Source organism: Cyclopterus lumpus, chromosome 16 (assembly GCF_009769545.1).
Source record: "Cyclopterus lumpus isolate fCycLum1 chromosome 16, fCycLum1.pri, whole genome shotgun sequence".
Lineage (NCBI taxonomy): Eukaryota > Metazoa > Chordata > Actinopteri > Perciformes > Cyclopteridae > Cyclopterus > Cyclopterus lumpus.
The window spans coordinates 10805608-10832724 of NC_046981.1; the positions used below are offsets into that span (position 1 = coordinate 10805608).

The window sequence follows — 27117 nt, forward strand, 5'->3', positions numbered from 1 at the left end:
ATTGAGAAATGTGGTACCCATTAGAGCTTAAGATTATTGATGCATGTGGTACATCTACTTCCATGCATGAAAACACACAAATTGGAGATAATTAAGTAGCAAAATTACTTAAAATCTGAAATGTGTACAACACACAATGAAAATCCCCCAAACTTTTTAAACCAGAAACTCTCCTATCTCCAGTTTATGGGGATTGTCCTGCTTTAAGATCAGTTGGAGGTATACATTCACCAAAAGACTATTCACTAACAATGATCACGCTAGTAGCAATATGAGTTTGAATGGTTTATTGCGAAAGTTATGAAACGGAAAAGGGGTCGAGGGATGAGGGATGATGGGATGAAGGGATGTAGGGATGGGGTCGAGGGGGAAGGGATGGAGGTCGAGGGGTAAGAGGTAAGGGAAGAAGAGGGGGCAGAGGGAAGAGAGAGAGGGAAGGTCGTCAGTGTCCCCGTGACTGGTGGGAACGGGGGAATGGAGACTCGTGGATGGGGGTAGTCTTGTCTGAAGCTTCGGAGATCGGAGTCCCCCGTTGTTCTTGTGAGAGGGAGAGAACAATATGTTAGAAACAAAGGGGTTGGGGGGAGGGATGTGGAGACAGAGTCAAGGTGGGATGCACAGGTGCGCTGGACTTAAGTACTTAAGTGCACCGGAAGTGAGCTGCGTTCGGGGCGTGGTCATTGTTCCCGAACTAAGTTCTGTAAAACTACATCAACATTTTCATGATGTTACGGTAATATCAATTAATATAAAATGTTCTGCAAAATTCCTGTAATTACAGCCATAGGATAGTCTCACATGTCTGGAAATAGATTATTCACTTATCGCAGAATATGAGAATATGTTTGAATATGTTTGAAAGGACAAAAGGTCTAAAGATGGAGGTTAGACAACCTTTTGTGTGACCTTTGTGCATTTAAAGGACCTCAAAGAGCTTTAGGAATATTGAAAATGTAATAACAGAAATCAGAGACAAAAGAGCATCTGTGGAGAAATTACAGTAAAAATAAGGACAAAAGAGATTAAGCGAAGAATAAAACAATGAAATGTCAAACAAATTCAAAAAAATAGCTGAAACTAAACGAAAACGATGGAGAAGAAGGGAAACAATTTTACATCAAAGACTGCTGATAAAGGTCAAGTCTGAGAGATTTTTGAGAAGTGTAAGTGAGGTTCTGTGGTGAGAGCCTCACAGCAATAAGTCTGAACCACAGCTACACAGGAGGGAGGCGTCCTTTTAGGAGATGTAATTCACCTGAACTTTGCTTCATAGGAAGGCGGCAGTAATTTACAGTTCTTATTCACAAGTCGAAATATGAATCCTCATCTAAAATGCTGGATGTAATATCCATTAAATATCACTGTGCAGCTCAAATGGTCCACTGACTAGTTGACAAATTATATATGGAATTAAATAAATCAAATTACACCCCTTGGAGTGTGTTTTTTAATTGTCCTTTAGAAAAGTATAATAATTGTAATGATCATTTTGAATACCCACAGTATATAACAGCAACACTAACTGACTGTTGAAATAAGGAAGATTCTCCTCCAACAATTCCACCAATTGAAGAGTGAAGTTGAATTGAAGTTTTTCTTCTCACAGTGTTTCATTTGAATTATGTTGAGGGCCCTGAAGATGTACACATATCCAGTAATTCACGAAAAGGAAAAAGGAAAAAACTAGAACAAGTCTAATATACATATATTCTGGTTTAATATTCTGTTAAATGGGTACTCCGGCAATTTAGTATCTGCATTTCACATGAGGTTGGGGATCTCACAAAAGACAGATTCAAACAATCGATAAAAAGGAAAAAAAATCAAATAATACAACTCGAAAGCATCTTTTGCTTCGTTTATTTCAAAGTGCACGCCTAGGCAACACAGGCTTTGTTATACAGCAATGAGCATATTCATATAGACTAACACACACTGAAATGTGTAAGACCAGGGATGTAAACCAGGGATGAATACAGTGTAATCTGTTTCAACTCCCACCGCAGAAGCGACTCTGTGGCAGACATCCATCCATCTCACTGAGGTCCAAATCCAACCAGACGTGACCTTCCAAATGATTTCAACGTGATGACGTAACACGCTACGGCCGCCATCGTTTCAGCACCCTATTGGAGCAAATCCCCCCCGCCTGCTTCCACACACAGCCAATCAGAGCGCAGAGCTGCTGTGCACACTGATTGCAAACACGGAAACACCGTGGCATGAGCAGGGCGTCCGTGTTGTTGTGTTGTCGTCTTTATGTGCACGCAGTTCAAGCATCAGGGTTTAAAAGCACAAGGTGCACATCAAATACAAAACCGGGTCGCGCAGTAGACTTTTCTTCAGTGTTTCTATGGAGTTAATGCCCTTTCTGTCATGGGCCTGCATCGTGTTCACAGTCGGGATGTTCTCGACTGGACTGTAAGTTGAATTTCTCATAATTTAATGTCATGCTGTATTGCAATTGTTTATTGTCATTTGCTCCTAATTGTGTTGGCTGGTAAGAAACAAGAGGCCGGTGTTGTCCAAACCGATGTCGGTCGCATATGGCAGCTGTGAAGGAGTCTGCGTTGACTTTGTTTACCTTTTCTTTTTGTATACCTTGTTTGTTTGTTTGTTTGTTTGTGCTTCTAGGACCGACCTGAAGACGATGAGAGCATCCAAAAGTGCTGACAATATCCAGTTTCTCCCTTTCCTCACCACGTGTCTTAAGTGAGTGTGTGTGTGTGTATGTGTGTGTGTGTGTGTGTGTGTGTGTGCAATTCTTCAGTTCAGTATCATTGTTGTCCTCCTCCTCCTTCTTCTTCTTCTTCTTCTTCTTCTTCTTCTTCTTCTTCTTCTTCTTCTTCTTCTTCTTCTACTTCTTCTTCTCTGGTGTTTATTGGCGGTTGTAAAAACCAGCTTAGAGGTCATTGTTGTCCTGCGTCGCTCTGCACTTCTGATGCTCGTCCCGTTTCCATAGTAACCTGGGCTGGTTGTACTATGGGATTCTGAAGACGGATCAGACGATAGTCCTGGTCAACGTTATCGGAGCTCTACTCCAGATCCTCTACATCATCGTTTACCTCCACTACACAAAACAAAAGGTTAGTGAGGGAGTGCAGACTGAGGCCAGCCAGGTGTGCACGCTGGTGTCTCCTGACCGCTCTCTCTCTCTCTCTCTCTGTGTTTTTGTTTCAGAAGCTGGTGATGACACAGACTCTAGTGGCAGGGACGGTGCTGACCTGCGGCTGGTTCTACTTCACCACGTTTCTTCCTGAGGGAGACACTCGGCTCAGCCAGCTCGGCCTCACCTGCAGCGTGGTCACCGTCAGCATGTACCTGTCCCCGCTCACCGGCTTGGTACATGCTCAAATACATTACGGACAAACACTACTAGCATCTACAAAGTCAAAAGAAATATGGAAGAGGATTTAATAATTTCCTCTATCCCTCAATATCGGCTAATTAGTTGTGGAAAGTCACAAAAACACAAAAAAAGATATGTGCAAAATACAACATTTCTTACATCTCCTGCAAAAGTAAACTCTTTATTCAAAGTCTAAACTCTTCTAGGAATTATATTTTTGCACCACAACTTCAAATACAAATGCCAGATAAATAGCATAGTATAAACAAAAAAAAAAGTATTTAGGGCACGCCCTAAATGTAGACTATGAACACAAATGCAATGAGTAAACAAGCAACATTTACAACATTTAGTATTGTATTTTGAGTACATTTTTTGGGATACTTTATACTTCTATGCAAATTTAACTTTACTTTTTACTCCATTACGTGTATTTGACAATTTAAATTACTAGTTCATAAGAAGATTAAGATTATAGCAAATAATCAACAAATGAATGATGAAGGTAAAGATGAGGGAAGAACTGTCTCGGCCCCCAGGGGTAAATTCACAAGATGCCTGCCAGTATATAAGGTAAATAAACACATAATACCTTTCCCATAATACACATAACTCTGGAATGGGCCATTCTGCATCATGAGTACTTTTAGTTTGGTTCTTAAAGTATATTTTGATGCTAATATTTTTGCACTTTACTTTACTTTAGTCAAATATAGACCAGTACTTTTAATTATAACAGAGTATTTTTACACAGTGGTTTTGCTACATTTACTGAAATAACATATTTAAGTACTTCTTCCACCAATGAAGCTAAATGCACATTACGATAGTATAATACAGAAGTGAAAAGCCTGGATGACTTGAAGTCTTTGAAGTAATTTATAAAGCTAAAATGCAGACCATTTTCAAATTTCCAATTAATTAAATTAATTTTATAAGTCAACGTATTAGTTGCAACATTGATATACATCAGCGTGTTCATGGCATGGTAATGAAGCAAGATAGTCTTTGATTTCATCGTAAATAATCCCTACTTAGTTTCATATGGAAGTTGACAAGATATTCAAGTTCATTTAGATATCTTACATTTGTATCACCCAATAGTTCTGTTGAAAGAAGATAAGCAGCAGTGAGTTAATGCTCAGCTCAGTATGTCCGCACTCAGTCGTGGTAACTAGTCCTGGCGGCTTTTCCGCCCATTAAAACCTCCCAAAAAAAGAAGATAAAATGGGGAAACATGTGGCACAGGGCTGTACAATTATCTATAATAGTATAACATTTACTTTTTAATGTGTTAATGCAATTTTTACCTGGAAAAGTCAGAAATCAAATGCCCAACTTGCCAATGTTGCTAAAGTTTTTAGGCAGACTGACATTTCTAAGCACTAAATGTGTTTGGAAAGCTTCTCTCTGCATGTATCAAACTTCATACAAGCTTCTCAATTTTAACTTCAACACACTAAGCTGTAAACGGCACATTCAGTCTTTTTTGATGACCATATGCTGAACTTCTGCAAAGACAGCAGGCAGCATCTGTTCAGGTCAGTCAACTCTGCACGTGCAGCTATTTACCAGTGAAGGAATAAATCCCCTGTGCTCTCTCTCGCTCGTTCTGTCTCTTTGTATCATCTTGCCACTCGGTCTACTATCCGGTTTGTCTTCTTCCCTCCATCTGCCTCACAGCCCTGAATGACCCTGAGTCTGTTTCCTGCGTTTCTTTCCCCTCATCTGTGTCTTCCTGTTATTCTCTTTTCTGCTTGTACCTCATCCCCTCGGTTAACTTGTGTTTTCTCCTCACGTTTTACAAAATGTGATGCTGTTTCTTACTATTCAAAGAGGCGAGACTCATTAAAATATGGGGATTACGGCACACATTTTCAGAGGCCGTCCTCTACCGGAAGGCATTTAGAGTGTCGCAGGAAAGGTTGTGTGTAAATAATAAGAAAAAAAGCCATACCTTCACTCAGCTAGTTGATCACTTTTCCAGTGTGCTGTGTGGTTGCTGAGCAGGTTGTGTACAGTAGGTTTATTTTTTGATGAAAACGTCTGCTTGCTGCTGCTGAATCGAGGAGGTTGGCGTGAGCAATGAAGGGGAAGGTAACAAAAAAAGTTGCTCAAACTCTCCGCGGTGCTGTGGGGAACTGCAGTCTGTGACTCCTTTCACATTACTCAGTTATTTGATCCCTCTTAAATATATAAACGTTATAGTTTGTTTTTTTTGCAACTGCTGAAACACACATTGTGAAACTTCTGAAAACTCTACTTAAACTATTCTAAAAGTTATACTTTTGCATCACAACTTTACACACAAACACCAAATAAATAGTTCACATGCCAACTGCACACTGTGTGTTAAGTACAACTTATGTCTAGAGTTGTTGGCAGTTTCTTTTGTAGCATCCAGACTGGGCCAACATGGAATTTGGAAACAAACACAAGTGTTATTCTCAATGCTCATAAACTCAAACCCAATGACTTCCTCAAAGTCTCTCCAAACTTCCCTCTATTGTTGTGCACGCCAAAGAGCAAAGCACTGTTTTCACAATTGCAGGTGATTGATGATTGAATGTGGTATGTAAGTGGGATTTATTTTATTTTTGAATACCGTGTTGTGTAATAATGTGGATGATCGTGTGTTGATCATCCACATGATAACGTTGATTAGAATGTCTGTAAAGCAGACAATGTGCTCATGGCCGTTGAACCTGGTCAATACATCAGTTAGCGATTTCAATAAAAGTCTAGCTTAAACCTAGCTTTAAAGTCTTTGTTCACTGATTGGTGCTGTCCTCGTCTTCCTCCCCCCCCTTCTAGGTACAGATAGTGCGCAGTGGGGATGTGAAGTGCTTGTCCTTCTCTCTGGCTGTCGCCACCTTCTTCACTTCAACCTCCTGGGTCCTGTACGGCCTCCAGCTGAACGACTACTATATTGTGGTAAGATGCAGAGACTGTGCACCTTTTGTCGCCGCTGTAAACATTTGTTCAAACATTTGTTTCTAATTTTGAATTTAAAAGCCAGGGTCCTTAATTATTCTTGTTTGTGTTCATTCCAGGTTCCAAACTCGCCTGGCATCTTCACCAGCCTCATCAGGTTTTATCTGTTTTGGAGATTTGGGAACCAGAGCTTACCAGCCTATAGGTCTATGATATGAGGGGTGGGGGGCAAAGCTTTCCCATCACTTGTGTTTTTAATCATAGAGAGACAGCGGAGAGAAACGCCACAGATGAAGTGGTGATAATGTCTTATTGTCACTTTGAGGAGGTATAGTTTTCACATTGAGTGAAAAAAAGTTTGTCTTTGATTCAACGGTTTGTTTTCTGCAGCTATTTCATAAACCCGTCCCTCCTCTCCATGTCCGTCAAGTGCCTTCGTTCAGAATCTGTTTGCCATTGAAGATGAATGGCTTTTACAGAATCGACCAACAAGTCGGGAGACTTGGAGTCCGTTCAAAATGGATTTTATCTTCCCTGACTCGTACTCGCCAAAGATATTGTGGAGTTGTAACCTGCTGGCTGCTATTTAAATACACATGTAGTGCTCTCTTATGGTACTCATGTGTGGAATAATGGAGTATAGTTTCATATTTTCCCTGGAAAGGTCGATGAATATTTTCGATGAGAGAGTTTCTACTTAACATTTTTTTTATCACCATGCAGACAGAATATTGAGTGGCACTAAGTTATATTCGTTTTCTATATATTTTATGTCCGGAGTCTTAATACATGGTGTTTATGTGGTCCAAAATCTTCCTATATTGTTGAGGCTTTTTTTATATAGGCAATTATGAGATTAAATAAAATAATAAAAGATATTAACACCCTAGGGTTTGTTTACACGAATGAATGATGTTTATTTCTATGGTGGGTGGTTGTCATGGGTAATTGAGTCTTGCTTGTCTCCTCCTTATTATCTGTAATAAGGACATATGTTATGCAAATGAAACAGCCGAGTGTCAGTGCTGATTTACTCACTTCTAAAGGATGTAAATAAATTCTTACCATAACCATCACTGACTTGTCTTTGCTGATTGCTTGTTAAGTTGTGGACATGAAAGATAGTATATTTTGTACTGCAAAGTGAGAAAACTACTTCAAAGGAAGATTTGGATGTTTTGTTATGATCATAGTAATGAGCTTACATGCAGATGTGTGGAGACGAGGGGTGTGCGTGTAGGTGTACTGTAGGCGTGTGTGTGTGTGTGCATGGGCGTGCGTGTGTGTGTTTGTGCAAGAAGAGACAAAAGCCCGTTTGATGGTGCAGCAGTGCGAATGAGCTTGTTTGTGTGACTGTTGATACAGAGAGGGCACTGGTGGGAAAGGCCACACCAGTGGTTCTCATCCCGTGTGTGTGTGTGTGTGTGTGTGTGTGTGTGTGTTACACTGGCCTCTCTTTTCCGGAGCTCAAAGAGCCTCTCCCTGACAGAGGCCACAGCCACAACACAGTATTGTGCTGGACTTGAGTGTTGTGTAGGAAAAGAACTGCGCTGAGAGGACTGGAGGTGGGAGATGAATGAGTTGCAGTTGAAAGAAGGAACTGGAAAGTAAAGGAGAAACATGTTGAGCAGCAGATGAAGAAGAATGCATCGTTCTGTTGTAGCATGGCAGTTTATAAATATATATATAAGGCAATTCATCCTGAAGGAGACATGATTCTTAAAGGAAAAGCCTACTTCACCCGAAGAATTACCATTTGTATATCAAATACACACCCTGTGTTACCTTCAATTCTTGAACATAAAGTGCTATACAAATCAAATGTATTGTGTTTTTTCTTGCATTCCTCCACAGTGAACAAATAACCCGAACATTAAGAAAACCCTGATGAACTGATAAATATAAAAACAACTATTTACGAACTCTCACCTAACTCGTGCAGTGTAATCCAACTCTTTAGTATCCAGTAGCATGCTCGCTACTAACACATGCACGTTATAGTGTAGTGAGGGCGAGTGTGAGAAGTGTTTTAAATGGTACGGTTTTAGTGAAGATGTATGTGCATGGATACAGGACACATGGATTATACTGCACAAATTGTGTGAGTAGTTAAGATAAGATAAGATAAGATAAGATAATCCTTTATTAGTCCCTCAGTGGGGAAATTACAGGATTACAGCAGCATTGCTCACAGTAATAAGTAAAACAAGTAGTATAATAACAGAAATGAGATAAAAGAGTAAAAAAACAAGAAGAATATTATATATACAGACGGAGTAGAAATAGAATAAAGTGGATGAAGTGGATAAAAAAAAGCAGATGTTTTAAAATAGTGTTGCTGGTAAACTCATCCCCCATACATATGCTTTTTCCCATTCATCAATATGTTTGTTGTTTTTTATATTCTTCATTCACTGTGGTGGAATATAAGAACAAGTTTCTTCAAAAATGTAAGGTAACACAGGGAGGGTATTTTCTGATTAAATGATCATAGTGAAGTATTTCTTTAACCAAATGTCTCTCGACCTCTGATGTGAATCTCACGGTGGCACGAGACGAAAAGTCAGAGGATCACCAGTCAGCACATCCTCTGAGGACCAATGTCTGCACACACTTGTTTTTGCCAATCCAACCAGTAGATGTTGAGATATTTCATCACATATGGGAACACATCTGCTTGTGGTGCTATAAAGGAAACATCTGAGAATCAAATGCTTGACTTCTTCATCTACAGACCACGAAAGCACGAATGTACAATTTTGTTTGCCGATCCAACCAGTAGAGATATGTAGAGAGATTTCAGTCTGTCGATGTTGCTCTTGGTCTGTAACAAGTATTAAGAAACAAAATAGGGACGGGATAGTGCAGACAAGTGACTCATCAGGTCTGCCACAGAACCCAGATACAAAGACAAAGTGAATAGAAATGAGTCATTTACAAGGAAATGATGAGTCCAGGAGAAGATACGGGAGTTGTGGATGTTGTTGTTTCTTCCTGTGAAAATAGTCATCAATGCATGGAGTCAGAGAGACTGGCTGGACACTCCCCTCATTCCAAACTATGGCTTTATTGTGAAGAGACAGCATGTTAAGTGTTATTCTGGAAATCAAAGCATGTGTAGGCTATACATCTTTGTTCGACGGCCAAATACTGACACGGGGCCTACGTTGTGTACATGGGTGTGTGGGGGAGTGGGAGGTGATGAGGGGGGTTAATCAGCTGAACAATGAGCACAACTCACAAACAGGATCCCTCTGTTTCCTGAAGTAGAGACAGTCTCCTTAAACAGCACACACACACACACACACACACACACACACACAAGCCGAGTATCTTAAACACACTTTGTATGTACACTGTGTTGTCTCTTACAGTCTCTCCCCAACAAACACCACGTGCGCATTCAGATGTCTATTTTGGTCATTATGGGCAAAGTCGGATCTGTGGGACCTGTTTCCCCCATAATTACACACAACAAAGCCTCTGCTATAACATGCAGCCAGACAGTGTGCATACTCAGCATATAACACACAACATACACACAGCACACAGGGGGGGGAGGGGGGCAGGAAGCAGCCTGGGCTCTTTCTACCATCAGTAAAAACACACCTGTCCCAGCTGCTGTTTTGAAGAGAACAAGAGGTAGAGAAGGAATGTGCTTCTCTCAGTTTTCCTGTCAGCCCCTCGCCCTTCCCAGCCGCCTCTGTGGCCGTCCTCCCTTTCCTGGCTCATCTCATTATTCCCATGGTCAGCTCTTATCACGTCTCAGAATTGATTTATTTGTTTCTCTTTTTCACCTATCCCCAAAATCATATCTCTAACCCGTATCTTCTTACACCCTCTCTTTCTTAATTCATCAGTCTCTTGCTTCACCTTTCATTCCTCTAAAAATGACTTGGTGGTCCCGCAGTCCTGCTCCGACACTTGTGAAGCAGTCAGACAGCTGACTGCCATGTTTTGTGCCCTCAGATCATCTGCAGTGATAATCAGTCTCATGAAACTGTCAGCCATTCTAAGATTTAAATAGATTTTAAGCAACACGCGCTTTCTCCACCCAAGAAAAAAATCACTTTGAGCTCTCTTCATATGCAGCAACATTCAGACTCATTACACGTGAATTTTCACAATCAATTTTTCAGACTGAAGCTTTCTCTCATAGCTTATTATTGGTGTACACGTGTATGTGTGCACTCTGTTGTTTGTAAAGTTGCCGCGGTAAGTATTTATGGTGAACCGAGTGCAGTGAGTAACGAGGGGATTTCTACTCTCAGTTTTACGAGCTCCTCCACCCTTTTTTTTTTGATTTTATAATATGCATTCTTTTTTTCTCCTCAGAGCGTGGCGGTTGCACAGTTGAAAGGATGCATGCAACGGAGGCAACACACAAAGACCACCTTCCTTTTTCTCAAACACGCACAATCAAACATGCAAAGAAATGTGGGCTTCCAGCTCTTTAACTGTTACCAGTTGGTGCTGAAAGACCTTTGCTCTGTACGGAAATAGATTTACAGGCCGGTGTGTCCTCGGGGTTATTTTGTGTGGTTCAGTATGTCCTGTCTCTGTCTCTCATCCTCCTCCTTCGTCTTCTTCCTCCTCCCTCTGCTTCTGCCGCCCTTTAGAATGGGAACAGTGAGCCAAGTGATATGTGGACAGCTAGTCATTAATCTGTCAGCCTATGGACCAAAACACTGTCAGTGCGGATCAACATACACATGTCTCCTTCATATAAATCATTTGTCAGGTATCTTCCGCTCAGAGACTCATTAACTGAGCTTGACACAACTGGAGCTCAAAGTTTCATTTAGCTGGCTCCAAAAGTTAAATAAATACATTTGCATTAAACTCACAAACTTCTTGTTCTTCTTGGTTTATGATCTATAATTCATTTATTCTCACATAGCATATGCTGCCACAAAGCAGGTTGACCTTTTAAATCAAGCCAAACAGGTGGTTCAGTACAGTTAAGGATTAAGGAGAGTTAATGCCTTCACAGTCTAACAAATGACACACAATCACACATAAATACTCAGAGCCTCCAGGACTTTGGTCCTGTGTGAGCAGGCTTTTTCATTTTGGCATGTGACGTGTGTGTGTGTGTGTGTGTGTGTGTGTGTGTGTGTGTGTGTGTGTGTGTGTGTGTGTGTGTGCACATGTGTAAATGTGGATTGGAAGAGTTTTTGAGTGGCAACCATGTGACGTGGACTTGGATTCGATTGCATGTGTTTCTGTGTGTGTTTCGTTGCAGTGACACACGAAAATGTTCAGGAACCTCTTCGAGCGGTGGAAAACCGTAACGTTTTACAGTTTTACAGATGGAAAAAGGAAAGGCTATAGTTTGGTCTTGTAAAGTTACTCGGGGGCCTAAATGATGGTGGAGAAGTGTGTGTGTGTGTGTGTGTGTGTGTGTGTGTGTGTGTGTGTGTGTGTGTGTGTGTGTGTGTGTGTGCAGGACGTAGTGATGTGCAGAGGTGCTGAGGAAAGACAGGAGCCACAGCTGTTCTGGGGACTTGGAGTCTGTGCTTGCACTAGCAAACATTTATGCAGCTTCCTGCACTGTGTGCACATTTGAAAGTATGTTACATATCAATGCGTGTGGAACTTATTCTGCATGGCACTCAGCATTTTTGTTTCAGTCCAAAGCATGAAACAAAGCTTTATTGGCTATTCAAATACAGGAGATTGATCCAAGATAATGACTCAAAACAGGTTATTTTTTATCCCGTGACAGTGGATCCATGACAAATTACATATATATGTTTATGTTGAGATATATAAAATATCTGAGTGACAGCATAATTAAAATGTCAATGTGTCTGCATGATAATTATAAACTTCCAGGTGTTCCCTGTTATTGGTGCATACTTTAGTTTAGTTGCTTCTTCGTCTTATCTTCTGATTATCTTTTTCATCATCGGGCAATCATTCAACTAAAATTACACAAATGACAAAAACTTGGGTGAATCTCACATCAACACGATTGCGTGCAAACACAAAGACAAACATTGGCGTAACGTTAGTTGGGAGGAGTTGTGTTTGGTCAACAAGTGCACACAAGAGCTGTGGTGCAACGGGCAGAGCCCGAGGAGGCGGAGTCAGAGACAAAACACTGTTTCAATGGCACATTTAGACTGTTTTTGGAATAATACTGGGACCAATGGGCTGCTGATGTAGTTGTGTTCTATAGGGAGGTCTTCTTTCTCGTTCTATGATGTCACTTTTGGTTATATGTGGTGTAACTGCAATGTAGATATGTGTAATTCATATGTGACACTCTGCAGAACAGTGCAGTTGTATTTGGGGCTGCAGTGAAAAGGAGTTAACCTTGGCTAACTAGCATGTGTAAATTATGATTTGTGTTCATTTATTGTCAATAACAAGTAAATAAGTAGAACAAATGGGGACAGGAAATAGGCATAAGGAGAGGGAGAGAAATATGCATCCATGTGTTACACAATGAAGAGCACAAAGAAGAGTATTATTAATTTCTATGTGTACCTGTCGTCACAGATCAGAAAATTCAGTGCTGACTCAATAATGCACCTGTTGATGACTAATGTTTCAGACAATGTCGCCCCCTAAAGGTTAACTATTGTAACTGCATACTCCTGCAGCAGACGAGTCATACTTAATAGAGAGCACGGACACTGGATTGATTTCAACATCTCCTTATTGAAGTAAGAAGGCCATAACAAATGCACAACTTGTTGTTGTTGTTGTTGTTACACAATAGCTCTACTGCACTCGTTCACCTTTGTCGTCTGTCTGGGAGACGACAAGTCCAACTGGCTCTACCGACTGAACCGTGCCCTCTCACCTCAAGCTCACATATAATCCCGCCCCGTGGCCTAAGGTGTGTCTCGACGCTGTACAAAATAGTTTGGTTATGTTTAAACCCTGTGGCACAAAAGCTCCCCTTAACCTGTTAGATCTGGCACACTTGAGTGATCGAGGGCACGCTTGTCCTTACATGCAGAGGTGCACCACGCACTCCCATGACATGTATTCAAGGAGAGTCTGCTTTCATTAATCTCTTCTCAAACACTGCTGTTCACATGTCAATCCGAAGGTAACAACTGCATAGCACGCTCCAATTAAAGTATTGTGAACTACAAAACAGAAGGGAAATACACAAAATAAAAGGTTTCTTGGGGATGAAGTCATGGGTTATATTATTCAGAAAAGAGGGGATTGCTCTTCTATAGTTCCCTATATGTAACTTCAGAAGACAACACAGTGATTATTGGTCATTATTTGACACAAAGGGACTCCATGTTACGGGTTATCAGTCATTTATTGTTTTTCTCATGACATGATAGAAACAATCTGCCAGCCAAGGCTAAATCTAAATGAAGATATTCTGATTTATGGGATGCTACAGTCTGAAGTCATTCAAGTGCTGTGCTGTAACACAGGAAGAGGAGTCTATGTGTCATCAGAGACAGTCACAGCCAGAGTTCACACACACACACACACATCAGAAAATCATACTTTATATCAAAATACAGACAGAGCCAGTCGATTTGAAAATATTACAATATAGACAATCTCTTGCACTGAAATGATACATTACTGGGCTCTTACATTCCCCAGACATCACTTTATCAGCGTAGTCAAGTAAATGAGCTACTGTCAGCTGTAGTAGGAAATAAATGAAGTCAACCAGAAGATAGACCTCTTCTCAATATACTTCATCCATCCACATCCTTGAACGTCACATCTCATCATTAATATGCATGTGCAAATCTCTCAAACACCACCGTTTTAAACTGGACAAGTAGGCCATGTTATTGAGTCAAACAGCATTATGAGAACATGATTCATCTCTTTTGAAAACATTGAGGCAACTGTTAGCGTGTTCACCCAGCCGAAAATGCCACAAAAGTCCTTTTTGAAATGCAAAACAACGACTATATAAAATACGACCTGGGACTGTGAAGACCCAGAGACGCGTTATCCTGACGTGAGCCAACCGAACTTCAACAACCAAAGAATATGCACATTCTCTAATTCTGACTTATATACACACACACACACACACACGTGTAACACTGGTTAAAGCTACATTACAAATAAAGATATAAAATTAGACAGTACAGTACATCTGAGGTGCTTTTACAAGGTGACAGTCAGTTATCTGCATATATGTAAGTTTTGAATCCTAGTTACACTTGCATGCAACATTGTTTTTTACATTGCAAACAGATTTAACTTGTTATTAAGGGGATTTAATCCCCCTGTCAACAGAATTATGCATAGTCTAAAATCACTTCAGCCACAATGTCCATAGGAGCATTACTCAATTTAAAAGAAAGAAAGCAGGAAATAAATAGCCAAAAGAGAGATTTCATGTCCAGGCCAAGTGCAAATGCAAAAAGAACATGAGATATGTATATTAAGATCTCAACAATCACACTGAGAAGGAAAACATATTCAGCAGAGACAGTTCAATCAAGCATCAACGTTTTACAGGATCAAGGCAATTCATTATTGACTTACATTAAGTGGTGAATATAAACCACATGTATCTCTACTGACATAAAGTTTGATTTCTGAGTCAACTTGTGCCCCATAAATCGCCTCGCCACAACTTATTTGCTGAGATTCGTTGCACGCGTTTGGATAGTTACCCTCCGTGGTGACGGCTCCTCGAGGCTCCGATTCGCCACAAGGTCCTGCAGCTGCAGGGCTCCTCCGCCAATGAAGCAGAAGGCCGGACACACCGGAGCTGAACAGTCCATGTGTCCCTCCCAAAGGATCCGCAACGAGTGGGCATCGTAGAAGGTGACAAGTCCTTTGTCACAATCCAGACACACTCCCAGCCGGGGTGGCAGGGGAGCAGTATGAGGGTGAGGATGAGGCATGTTGCTGTGGGAGTGCACTCCCCTCTGGCTCTGGCTGTCCCCCTGGCTCTGAGTGGGACCGTGGCCTTGAGGAAGCAGGATCTTGCCCATGCCTATTGTGAGGAAGCAGTAGGGAGGAGAGTCCTGGCCGTCCTCTGCCCCACTGTCATGGCCACTGTCTGGGTCGCAGCTGGGGGCAGAAGGGATGGAGGAAAAGATTAGATTGTGCAAAAGAGAAACTAAGCAGAGGAGGAAAATGTATCTAATATTTAAAAAGTTAGAATACAGAAGGGCCTGAAGGAAATACAATACTTTATACTCTACAATGCTAGCTTCTATTTGCACCTGTATTGAATTTGACTGTATTGAAAAATCATTGAAAAGCATGAACAAAAAAACAGTAATATGAAGTTTTTTTTTATCAAGTTGGTTTTCTGTCCCCTAAAACATGTGATCTTAGTCACATGACCTTAGCTGTGTTGGAACTCAAATATACACTACAATATACAATTGTATATTTACAGTGGTGTGTGGAAACTAGGAGTGTGTATGATTATCACTGTAGAGATCATGTAAGACACTCAAAACAGCAGTAAATGTGTATATATGCGTTTGCATATTGTGATTATGTATGTGTGTGTGTGTGTGTGTGTACTATTCAATAGTCCTCCATACTTTACATTTGCATTAATCAATGTTATATATCAATAACTGATCAGTGAAAGTCAATGAGGTTCCTCAGGGTTCTGAGAGCTCAGCTGGTTCCTTCATGGTTTGTCTTTTCCTTCTGTTACCTCTTAACACAAAATGAACCATTACATTCTTAAATGTAATCTTATTGATGTTCTGACTGAAGTGAACCAATGTTATCTTTCCTTTTGAGTCCTATTGTTTTTTAATGGATTATCTCCATGGTTTAAGATTTTGAAGGGGTAACAATCCCTAAAAGTTAATCAACTGTTTTCAACTTTGTCCTGAAACACGAACCCAACACTAATTTCCTTCGCTGAGAAGTTTTGATGAACTAATGCTCTGATTAGCGTCTTTAACAAACTGTATTTAGTCTCATTCAAGACAGACTTTTCACAATAAGATCCACATGAATGAAACAGCGTTCTGAGGGAATAACTGAAAAACACTTTCTCCATCTGAGCGAGCATTAAAGTAGAAACTTTGTTTGATTCAGGAGATTGCTTCCAATTTGTACGCCTTCAAGACAATTGGAAAACGTATCCAAAACTAATAGAGAGACTACAAGATCTATTTGAGTAAGCTTGGTATCATAAAAAAGGCTCAAAAAGACTTGTGAGAGTTGCAGAAGTGTGAGCAACGTTGTTTATGTTATGGGTCAGAGTAAATGACAGTGGAACCCAGCATAAAATAAAGATTTAATAAACAAAATAAAATAAAATAACCAACACTGGTTCTACTGCCCCTAGTATAAGGGACGAGAGTAATTTCCATTATTACGTGTTTGTGGGTCAGTTCATTATATTTATTGTCATAAGAAACAGACATTTTAATCTAAAGTCTCTATTTAAGAGAGAGCGATTTAGTTACCGAGGGCTGGACATGTCCTGGGGGAGGTGAAACCACTCTTGCAGCTTAGCCTCCTGTCCTACTCCCACCTGAAGAAACAGAAATCTCTGGTCACATCCCTTTTGAGTCAGCATGTACAGCATGTACAGATGATTCCATATACAATGTTATACCAATCCAACTGACCAACACGCATCCCTCTCACCTTTACCAGGTAGGAACTAGGCTCCACAGAGCATGCCCAGTAGTGTCTGCCTTGAGTGACAGCCAAGTCGGCCACCAGTAGGTCAGAGGTCAAGTGGCAAGAAGTGAGCGTGCGATCGGCCACCTGCAGGAGGGAGAGGCCTGGCACACTGCGAGCATAAGTTTGGCCTCTACCCAATGCCAGCCTGTCAGCATGCAACCCCCAGCGTGAGTCCAAGGAGAAACTCAACACTGAGGGGGGCAGGAAAACGAGTCATACCATGAGGGAAAGGAGGGGTGAAGAGGGAGAGGGATGGAAAGGAAGGTAACAGAAAGGAGTCACGGGGGAGGAAGGGTTAGATCCTGAAGCCGCGACAGTCAGGCGACAGCAAGTCTGATCACGTAATGAATTAATAGCTAAAGCAGAGTGGGAGGAGAACACATAATAAGAGGCAGATCAGGAGAAAAGGTGTAATCGGGAGAAAAAGTAGGACGAAGGTATCGTTCACGTCTACATATTGTTTCAAACAATCTGGTTTTGTGAAGAAAGGACGAAGCGGCATGTGATGACCCCTCCGCTCCACTAGGTGTCCCTGTTCTTTGACTTGCAGACTGGCTCGTCAGCGTAAGGAGCCACACCTGTGCTCGCTGTGGTTCCTGTTACAAAAGCTCACCACCTTCCTCTTGTTTGTTCAAGACTTTCCATACAGGCTTACGGGACTATTTACTGACTTCCATGTTTGTTTTGTTGATGTTTTAAATAAAAAGGTATTATTTATTTATTTATACACTCGTCTGGTCTCCCAACTTTAACGCAGCTTTTGAGTCGGGCTGTGACATGCTAACATTAAAAAGGGAACAAAGGACAATATCAAGGAACAATACATATTTGTTTTAAGGAAACAAGGACAGTAAGGAAAGAGTCTGTATGAAACTGAAATGCAGAATACAAAAAGGGTAGTGCTGAAGCTTAAATAAAAAATGGGAATAGAGATAATAAAGGGATGAGGAGAAAGGTAAAATATCAAGATTAGTTAACCAATTGAAGAAATGGCAATACTGGAAAAATATCAAACTTAACTATTGACAGAGTATTTTCTTGTATTACCAATGCAAACAAACAAAACCATATAATAATAGAAAAATATAATTGTCTTGATTCTTAAGGCATATTACTTATTCTCCAAGCTATTTACAGTACAATGCTTTGCAATGAATTCAGTGAAACTGCATTGGAAACAAGGAATTGCCTCATTTGTTTTTAAAAGAATGGAAAGATTTCACTTTTTTTGTCGTGAAAGAAATATAAAAATCAAAAATGTGATGTAAAGTAATAGATGTCCATATCTCACCAGGTGCTGGTGGAGTGTGGAGGTAAACTTCTTCACTGTACTCTCCAAAGCCGGCCTTGTTGCAGCCTCTCACCCTGAGCACGTACACGCTGTCCATCTGCAGCCGATTAACCACAGCAGTGGTTCCTCTCACTTCATCCAAACGCAACCATGCCGTTGCGGCATTAGGGGATCTGGTGCCGCCCCAAGTGGCTGCAGCCCCTCCTGCCCGCCGTTGGTATTCAACAGAGAAGTGCCAAGCAGGGGCCGAGTCCTGAGGGAGGCGCCAGCACAGAAACAGCTGGTCATACGCAAGTGTCTTCTGGGTGTCAATGACTGGAGCCAGTGGGGCTGTGGAGGACACAAAGCAACACATGTGGTGACATTAATGTACTATCCTTAAGTATATTTTTTTTTTGGGGGGGGGGGATCACAGAAACAAAAGAGCCTACCTTGTATGAACTCCAAGCTGTGGATGAGCTTGACTTCTTTGGATGTGTCGAGGTGAAAGTGCCCGAAGGAGGGATCAGCTGAGAGAGAGAAACACTGGAGGTGTTCTATGGCCTTCACGAGCCTGGAGGGGGAGAGACACACCGAAAGGAAGAGATCTTACCAATTCATTCCCCCGAGGTTTAGGATTCAGCTGAATAAGTGTTACCTGCTGTGGGTGACTCTGGCAGCCTGTACGAAGCAGGGTGCATCGGTCTCCTTGAGCAGCTCCTGTGTGTAGGCCATCAGGCCGTTGTGCTCCAGCAGGCCTCGCCTCTCTGAGACCTGGGCAGACAGGGCATCCTCCCTCTTGCTGCGGGATCCCTCCAGGGCCAGAGCAAGAGCCCCCTGACGCTCCGCTACAGCCGCTCCCAGCTCTCGGATACAGTGGGTCAGCTGATTGAGAGCCACTGCGCTGTTCGCCTGGAGAGAGACAGAGTGGGGAGAGGTGCTGAGTTAAAAAGCAACGATAGATTAGGAATGACAAACACAGGGACAACGTCTCAGCTATTGCCAACGCCGAATTGTGTCGCTGCACTAAAGCCCCTGGCCTCTAGAGGGCCCACTAACACTGCATGTGCCTTTAGCTGCAGTTGTAGATAGATGGATTGCCATTGCATTGAAGCACAATAAACAAGTAGTTTTCTCTAAATCAGTGTGATGTTGATCAGTGTAAACATTTTTGCATTTTGTAAGTAAACATCAGTGCTTTCAGCTTGTTCTATAATAGTCATTATTGGTTGTGTTGACCACAGCTACAGCGAGTCACATGGGATAGTCATTAGCATTGCACCCAAATATTGCAGCAGATTCTCTCACTATTTTTGCACATAGAACATTTACGAGGAAACACTTTTGACAAAAGAAGATAAATGACAGTTCACCTCCATCTGTTTGATGGCAGCTTCCAGTTGAGTGATCTGACTCTGTATTGTCTCCTGGTTGGCCACCACAAAGTTGACCTCCTTGGTAACCTTGTCCTGTGAGACCAAAACCGAACAGTTAACATTTCAAGGCTACGAACATCGAGATCTGAACACAGATGAATCTGACTGACCTTGAGGGCCTGGTAGGCCTGTGCCATAGGCAACACTTTGTGTCCATGGTGGACCCGTCGGAGCTTACAAAGTGGGCACAGTAACCTCTGGCAGTCACGGCAGTACCACTGCAGTCTCTCCTGCTCATGCTCAGTGCACATCAGGACCTGGAGCACGAAAGAGGGTTGAGCCCAATGACAACAGAAGCTTCTGTATACAGTGAACACAACACAAGAAAACAGACAAACCTTGGGCCGAAAGTTGTTGGTGGGTAGAATATGTTCGTGCTGAGCTCGAGGGGTTCCCCAGGGGTGGTAGAGTTTGAAACACTCGTTACAGAAGTTGGACTTGCAATCAGCGCAGCCCTTCGAGGCCTCCAGAGACTGGGGAGGCTTACAGAAACCACACATGATGGCCACACTGCCCAGGCTTAAGGTGTGCCTGTACCTGAAAGGCAGACATGGGTACAGGGAGATAAGGGCAGGAAAGGAGGAGTCGTAAAACTCAACAAAAGGGAAGATTGAGCTCATCCGAGTTTGCCCTGCTCTGTTTTTAGTAGTTAGGAGTCCAACCCCGTAACGGCCTGACCTGGATACGTCGCCACCAGATGCCTTGTTGCTGCGTCTTGCGCAGTAAAACATGCAGCGTCACACTTTCCTGACCAACACAACCACAGTCTAGGGACTCAGCAGCTGCACTCATCAAACATAACTCTCTGCCCGTCTCAGAGGGCTTTTCCCCAAGCAGCTCCTCGCAGTTTGATCCTCACCGTTTTTTAACTGATAAAAGAAGAGGATGATTTTAACATTAAAGAAAGATGAGAAGGACTTCACTTCAAACTTCCTTGACGTTAGTTTGGTTTGAATTGGACAACTTTGCCACAGTTGTTATTGCACAATACAATGCAGTTTTTGAGCCATACAAATCGGCTCTTCGAGTTAGCTTTTGATCAGGAGAAAAGGAAAGATTCATTAACTCCTCCCAGGTAATTATTTACTATCTAATTTATAAGGCAGTATTGACTCGCTGCCTGTCTTTATTGCCTGTAGGATCTTTATGATTTCTGTTAGTGAGCTGATGAGAAATGATCATGGGGTGAAATAACACAGCACAAGACATGTGTGTGTCATGCAATGTCAGCTCTCATTACGCCTGATACACTATATTACACAGTACAGTATATTATACATATTACACAGTATATTGCACAGTATACTGCACAGTATATTTTACAGTATATTACACAGTATATTATACAGTATATTACACAGTATATTACACAGTATATTATACAGTATATTGCACAGTATATTGCACAGTATATTATACAGTATATTACACAGTATATTACACAGTATATTATACAGTATATTGCACAGTATATTATACAGTATATTGCACAGTATATTATACAGTATATTACACAGTATCTACATACAAACCTCTCCACAATCCGCTCCAGTGTGAGGTTGCGGAGGCAGTCTGTCAGGCCTCTCTCTCCGAGCTCTACATCCTGCTGACAGGAAGGACACGGGAACAACATGGGGGGAGGGGCCGCGTCCTTCCGTCTCCGCCCTGGGTATGTCCCGCACACTGAGAGGAGGACGGAGGTGTAAAGGAGGGAAGACGAAGGAGAAGGAGACATGGATAGAGGATGGATAAAAAATGGATTAAAAAAAAAAGCAGTTCACTTTGGAGGAAACACAATTTGCTTACACACACAAACACACACACACACACACACACACACACACAATGAAACTGCACCTGCTCGACAGATGCTTACTGCCTTTTGTGCCTCCTTGACTCTGTCTCTGTGGCCTTTGCTCTACATGCACTTCAATAAGTCATGAGTTGAATGCATAAAGTGCTGCATGCTCAGCAGGATACGGATGTGTCAGCTACATCACCTATGAAACTCTGATGCTAAAAACCCAGTGATGTCATCTGACGCCGCCATCTTTTAATTTTGACCAAATGATGTCCCTCTAAGTTGACCCAATGCTGAGATCATTCATTTTAATTGTCAAATTCCCATCAGTTGTCCCAAACACACACACATATAATCTCCACATCCTTTCCACATCCTTTCGCCACCTGTTCTGAGGACCCGTTCCAGGCGGTCGGGGGTCCTGGGTGTGGGTCTTCGAGCCTGTCGTGGGGAGCGAGTGTTGGGTGTGGAGGCCGGCGAGTTGGGCTCTGGAGGGAGGTCTGGAGGAGGATACCCTTTTTGTACCAACACCTCCACCGCACACAGTAGACACACACTGTGCTGGCACGGCAGCAAGATGGGCTGCTTCACCATCTCATCGCACACCGGGCAATGCAGTTCCTGTTCCATACTCTTCATGTTGGACTGGAGGGGAGAGGTTCAAGAAGAGAAATGAGTGAGGAGTCAGATTCGATAAAGGCTGAGTCACTAGAGTAAAAAAAGAATCCACTGCTCTTCACATTCTGCAGTTTCTGGGACTTGTAAAATGAAAAGTGCATGAGATGTGTAGGAGTCGCGTGGCAACCAACACTGGTTTTGTTCAGTTTGATGTTTGATGTATAGAGCACAGGGAGGGAACATGCAGGGGAGGAAATAGCTTTCCCTGACTTCAGGTGTTAGCCTGTCTGGAGCTTCACTTTCCCCTTTGAACACTCCAGGTATAGAATTAGATAAACTCATATCACATAGGATATCATGGTTTGGTAACTGAGTATTACACGCCTCCAAGGGAACAATAAATCACAAACAAATTTAGCTTTCAGTTGTTTTTAAAGCGTTGCTGACTGAGGCCCAGTTCCGGTGTGCTAAACGCAGCATCCCGTTTCTATGACAACGCACACATCAGTTCTGCCCCATCGTCTGTGGCCCGAAAGCGTTTGAAGATTTGAACATATTTGTGGATTATATTCGCCAAACATCCACCGCGTTATTTGATACGACGTTCGGGTGTAGCCGACGATGATTTCTGGCCTTGCTTCGTATGTGTCCGCCCACAGTGCGCGAGCTTTGCCAAAAAGCAAACCTGTCTTTGATTGTATTAATGCACAAAAAATACTCTGACGGAAGAAATGCCTCTCAATCCATCACAGTCCTGTTCAGACGGGTCGAGAGGAGATATGGCACAATTGTTGAATTACATTTGAGGGTGGAGGACAAAAGATACCGGTGGTATGTTTAAAATAAGCACACGTGGTTTAAAAAAAAAAATGAGCGTAATAAAATGAGCGTCATACTTACACTAATGCGAACCAGCGCGTCCATGATAGAGGTGAATGTTTCTAACTCCGCTTCAGCCATAACGTTACCTCAAAGATGTCAGCGGCACTGCGAGACAACAGCTACACCTGTTTATTCTGGGGAACGACGGGGATCGTGCGGAGGAGAAGGCGACCCTGCACCGTAATTGGTGAACCACCACAACAGATTTGCGTTTGTGGTTTTTTTCTCTGCTCAGTGTGAGCTGTCATGCGCGCGCGGATTCTGTGTCTGTCTCAAAGCAGCGACTCGCCTCGGTGTAGATATAGGATGGGGGGTGGGGGGGATTGGTAGGGCCTGGTTTAAGGTATTTCACAGCCGCATTGCCCAAGAAAACATTGAAGATGTTGCATTGTTAAAATATGTATTGTTATGTTACTGCATTATCATACTGAGGTTTTTTTTTAAATATATATATTTGCATATTTTACCATTTAATCCTCTCGCTTCCTTCTTGCTATATTATTTTGCATTTAGCAGTTAGTCCAAATTAATCTCCTTGTTGTTGTTTTCAGAGGTGCGTGTCTTTTAAATATGTCCCAATTGTTTGTGGCCCAGTTTTCATAGTACCGCTAGAGGGCAGTATTGCGTAAGAAACACGTGAAGGTCCTCTCTCAATTACTGTCCGTGTCCGGAACCCATTGGAGATTGGTCGTTAGTGAAACCGGACTGTAATTAAGAATGCACCAGCTCAAATTTATGATGTCGGTTGTTGTAGCAACCGTCTTCAGGCGCAATAGTGTGGATATAGTCTATCTCGGTTGTGTTGATCGTAATAGTAAATAACTTAAATATTAGTCGCGATATGTTAAATATTTCTAATTTGTCTGCGTTTCTGGTTTATGTTCGCCTTGGAAAGTTTACGTAACGTTACGCTTATGTGTCAGACTGCCGCTAAGTGCAAAGGCTAAATGAGCACACCACATCAACATTGTGGCAAATAACGCAGCCTTTATTTGCGCCTCGTGTTTCGGTAGACAGCTGCTCGGTATGTCGGCTGTCAGCAGCCTCGTGCCTGCCCGCTTCTTGACCATTACAGCTCACCTTGTCATCGTTATCACGATCTTTTGGTCGAGGGTAAGTAAACAGATTGTATTCACGCACTCTAACCCGGAAGTGATATATTAAGTTCGAATTGATGTTGCATCTGAGTTTTTTTTTTAAATATATATATTTGCATATTTTACCATTTAATCCTCTCGCTTCCTTCTTGCTATATTATTTTGCATTTAGCAGTTAGTCCAAATTAATCTCCTTGTTGTTGTTTTCAGAGGTGCGTGTCTTTTAAATATGTCCCAATTGTTTGTGGCCCAGTTTTCATAGTACCGCTAGAGGGCAGTGTTGCGTAAGAAACACGTGAAGGTCCTCTCTCAATTACTGTCCGTGTCCGGAACCCATTGGAGATTGGTCGTTAGTGAAACCGGACTGTAATTAAGAATGCACCAGCTCAAATTTATGATGTCGGTTGTTGTAGCAACCGTCTTCAGGCGCAATAGTGTGGATATAGTCTATCTCGGTTGTGTTGATCGTAATAGTAAATAACTTAAATATTAGTCGCGATATGTTAAATATTTCTAATTTGTCTGCGTTTCTGGTTTATGTTCGCCTTGGAAAGTTTACGTAACGTTACGCTTATGTGTCAGACTGCCGCTAAGTGCAAAGGCTAAATGAGCACACCACATCAACATTGTGGCAAATAACGCAGCCTTTATTTGCGCCTCGTGTTTCGGTAGACAGCTGCTCGGTATGTCGGCTGTCAGCAGCCTCGTGCCTGCCCGCTTCTTGACCATTACAGCTCACCTTGTCATCGTTATCACGATCTTTTGGTCGAGGGTAAGTAAACAGATTGTATTCACGCACTCTAACCCGGAAGTGATATATTAAGTTCAAATTGATGTTGCATCTATAATGCAAGTTGGTGTTTTTCATGCAAAGCTGTTTGAAATGTTTGTTTCCCAGGAAAACAACGTGAGGGCTTGCTTGCCTTTGGATTACACGCAGGAGCAGTATGACGATGAAGACCGGAAGTAAGGGCACACTCACACACGCACACAAAGTAAGAAGAAATGTGACCGACACAGCAAGGTTGTAGTCAAGACCACCTAAACCGAGAACCATGCAAAGAATAGGCACTCCTCAAATGTATCTGAAAGATCCACATTCCCATAAACACACCCACAGAAAACAAATTCCTTTTCATTCACCTTTTATTGCCTTTATGAAGTGTTCCATCCCTGAGAAATGTTTTGAGAAAATAATCAAAAGGTGAATTTCATGTGTGTTTTCTTTTGCTTGCTATTAGCAGTCACAGTAATGATGTTTAAAATAAACAGACGTGATGTCCCCACTAGTGTGGTCTTGACCTGCCTTGAAATCAAATCCGAGGCCCTGGCACAGAGACGAGACCGAGTATAAATACGGTCGAGATGAGACATAAACCAATTTCAAGTACCCCAACACAACAGGCATACTCTAACATGTCTCTCTTTGTTGCAGGTTGGTGGTGGCATTGGCAGTCACCCTTGGTCTGTTTGCTATCGAGTTGGCTGGGTTCTTCTCAGGAGTGTCCATGTTCAACTGCAGCCAAGGTCTCCTGTGTATCCTTTAGACTGATGCTGTGGGTCCCTCATTGATGATGATTGATAGAAGATGATGATGATATAATTGGCATATGTTAAATTCCAGCCAGGGGCCTTTGTTGCCATTTACACCCCTCTCTCTCTGTTTGGTTCATTTGTGACTTCACTCCTACAAGAGCAGTAATTACAATGACATGTGTCTTCTGGACAAAGAAAGAGAGGTGGGAAATCATTGTGGCTTAGAATTGATGACCGCCTCAAAAAGAGCAAGGAAATTAGTAGTCTAAAAAGAGATTAGTGATCTTATAAAGTCACTCTAGTTGTCAGTTACGATTCCATGACTCCAAACTCCTGTTTATTTGCCTCTTCGTCTACTATAGCGACAGGAGTCCATGCCAGTGCCTCAGTGGCTCTGCTTTTTTTTCTATTTGAGCAGTGGGAGTGTGACATCTACTGGTGGATCCTTGCTGTTTGCAGGTTAGTGTATATAAACTTAGTATTGTCTGTTTCGTTTTTCCAAAACCATTTTTTTCCCTGACCGATATCAAAACCAGCACTGGCTGTCCACTGCAGTGCATCCGTATCCTTGTCTTTCTTTGTGTTTGAGAAGTGGGAATGCTGGACTTATTGGGTTATTTTTGCCATCTGCAGGTTTGTGTTTGTTTGTGTGTTGATGTGCATGCATGTATCAACTTTCGTAGAGCAACGTGATAGAACCTCTATAATCAATTTAAGTATTAGTAGCTATGACATATAAATGTATGAAAGTAGTACTAAGCACTGTTTTCTCTACATTTCTGTCTCTGTCTCTCCCTCCAGTGTGCTACCTGCTTTTGTGGAGATTCTTCTGTTTATAGCTGTTTTTGGACTGAAGAAGAAGCCATTATGAAAGAAAGTACTTATGTGAAAGTTAAAAATGTTGTGTGAGAGTGAACACAAGTCTTAATCAAGAGATCAATCAGTGTCAACAGAGACTGTGGCTCCATAACGTCTGTGGTTCATTAATGATGTACAGAGGAAGGGATGGGGAAAACTGTTTAACTACTTCATTACGTGCATACGGTGAACCAACAAACAGGGACAACAAGCCGCTTGCTGCAATATTTTTATACATACACACATATTAACAATGTTGCAGGAAAAAAGAAACAGTCAAGAAATGTTTCAAAAGTTGTTAGTAGTAGCCTTAGAATGCCATTATTGTAACCTCAAATACATGTTGTAAAAACTATTTCTTAAACTGCTGTGTTTTGTCTTTTCTTTGGCACTCAAGTCTATTTTCGGTGATATTAAAAAAGAGATGGGTTGCAGAAAGAGAAAATAAAGTAGATATATAACACTATATATATGTTACATTAGTATTATTAATTATTGAACTATTTTGAATAAAGACTCATAAACAGCAGAAGAAAACATTTAACGAAGATGGTAATAGTATTACACACATTTACAGAAAAAGCCAAAAAGAAATCTGCAGGATAAAATGGTTTCATATTCAATTAAGTTTTTAATTTATTGATGAATTTCTATTTATTTAAAAATATATGTATACTAAAATGAAATAAGACAAATGTACCATGATTTATTAA

At 41.7% G+C, this 27117-nt stretch overlaps 3 protein-coding genes across 5 annotated transcripts; 2 read left to right on the forward strand and 1 right to left on the reverse strand.

The window, feature by feature from the left end:
* The first annotated feature begins 2178 nt into the window (after positions 1–2178).
* Positions 2179–7359, forward strand: slc50a1 (solute carrier family 50 member 1). Its single transcript, XM_034554275.1, has 6 exons — positions 2179–2421; positions 2635–2712; positions 2963–3086; positions 3181–3342; positions 6164–6283; positions 6403–7359. The coding sequence occupies exons 1-6, from the start codon at positions 2354–2356 to the stop codon at positions 6499–6501; spliced, it is 651 nt and encodes a 216-aa protein (XP_034410166.1). The 5' UTR covers positions 2179–2353; the 3' UTR covers positions 6502–7359.
* A 7187-nt stretch (positions 7360–14546) lies between these two features.
* trim46a (tripartite motif containing 46a) lies at positions 14547–22991 on the reverse strand. Of its 2 annotated transcripts, none has more exons than XM_034554108.1 (12): positions 22932–22991; positions 21800–22058; positions 21145–21295; positions 19951–20149; positions 19723–19869; positions 19550–19645; positions 18835–19088; positions 18629–18750; positions 18198–18527; positions 16868–17097; positions 16684–16751; positions 14547–15313 (listed from the first exon to the last, which is right to left on the reverse strand). In XM_034554108.1, the coding sequence occupies exons 1-12, from the start codon at positions 22989–22991 to the stop codon at positions 14872–14874; spliced, it is 2358 nt and encodes a 785-aa protein (XP_034409999.1). In that variant the 3' UTR covers positions 14547–14871. The 2 variants fall into 2 exon arrangements, with proteins under 2 accessions (XP_034409999.1, XP_034409998.1); XM_034554107.1 differs by having other exon boundaries at positions 21145–21342; positions 21799–22058.
* A 629-nt stretch (positions 22992–23620) lies between these two features.
* On the forward strand, positions 23621–26766 carry tmem107l (transmembrane protein 107 like). Of its 2 annotated transcripts, none has more exons than XM_034554109.1 (5): positions 23621–24782; positions 24909–24976; positions 25446–25546; positions 26083–26179; positions 26348–26766. In XM_034554109.1, exons 1-5 carry the CDS (start codon positions 24696–24698, stop codon positions 26415–26417), a joined length of 423 nt encoding a protein of 140 aa, XP_034410000.1. In that variant the 5' UTR covers positions 23621–24695; the 3' UTR covers positions 26418–26766. The 2 variants fall into 2 exon arrangements, with proteins under 2 accessions (XP_034410000.1, XP_034410002.1); XM_034554111.1 differs by lacking the exon at positions 26083–26179 and adding an exon at positions 25909–26005 and having other exon boundaries at positions 24377–24782; positions 26348–26765.
* The last annotated feature ends 351 nt before the right edge of the window (positions 26767–27117 follow it).

What these genes read in the sequence shown, in the direction of transcription:
- trim46a (XM_034554107.1), bottom strand. Translation starts at nt 22,991, where the DNA reads ATGGCTGAAGCGGAGTTAGAAACATTCACCTCTATCATGGACGCGCTG. An exon ending in CTGCCATCAAACAGATGGAG is followed by an intron (nt 19,089 to 19,549) that starts GTGAACTGTCAT and finishes GTCTCTCTCCAG; the next exon opens with GCGAACAGCGCAGTGGCTCT. An exon ending in CAGGACATGTCCAGCCCTCG is followed by an intron (nt 15,314 to 16,683) that starts GTAACTAAATCG and finishes TTCTGCCCCCAG; the next exon opens with CTGCGACCCAGACAGTGGCC.
- slc50a1 (XM_034554275.1), top strand. Translation starts at nt 2,354, where the DNA reads ATGGAGTTAATGCCCTTTCTGTCATGGGCCTGCATCGTGTTCACAGTC. An exon ending in TCCACTACACAAAACAAAAG is followed by an intron (nt 3,087 to 3,180) that starts GTTAGTGAGGGA and finishes TTTTTGTTTCAG; the next exon opens with AAGCTGGTGATGACACAGAC. An exon ending in TGTCCCCGCTCACCGGCTTG is followed by an intron (nt 3,343 to 6,163) that starts GTACATGCTCAA and finishes CCCCCCTTCTAG; the next exon opens with GTACAGATAGTGCGCAGTGG.
- tmem107l (XM_034554109.1), top strand. Translation starts at nt 24,696, where the DNA reads ATGTCGGCTGTCAGCAGCCTCGTGCCTGCCCGCTTCTTGACCATTACA. An exon ending in TCACGATCTTTTGGTCGAGG is followed by an intron (nt 24,783 to 24,908) that starts GTAAGTAAACAG and finishes TTTGTTTCCCAG; the next exon opens with GAAAACAACGTGAGGGCTTG. An exon ending in TATGACGATGAAGACCGGAA is followed by an intron (nt 24,977 to 25,445) that starts GTAAGGGCACAC and finishes TCTTTGTTGCAG; the next exon opens with GTTGGTGGTGGCATTGGCAG.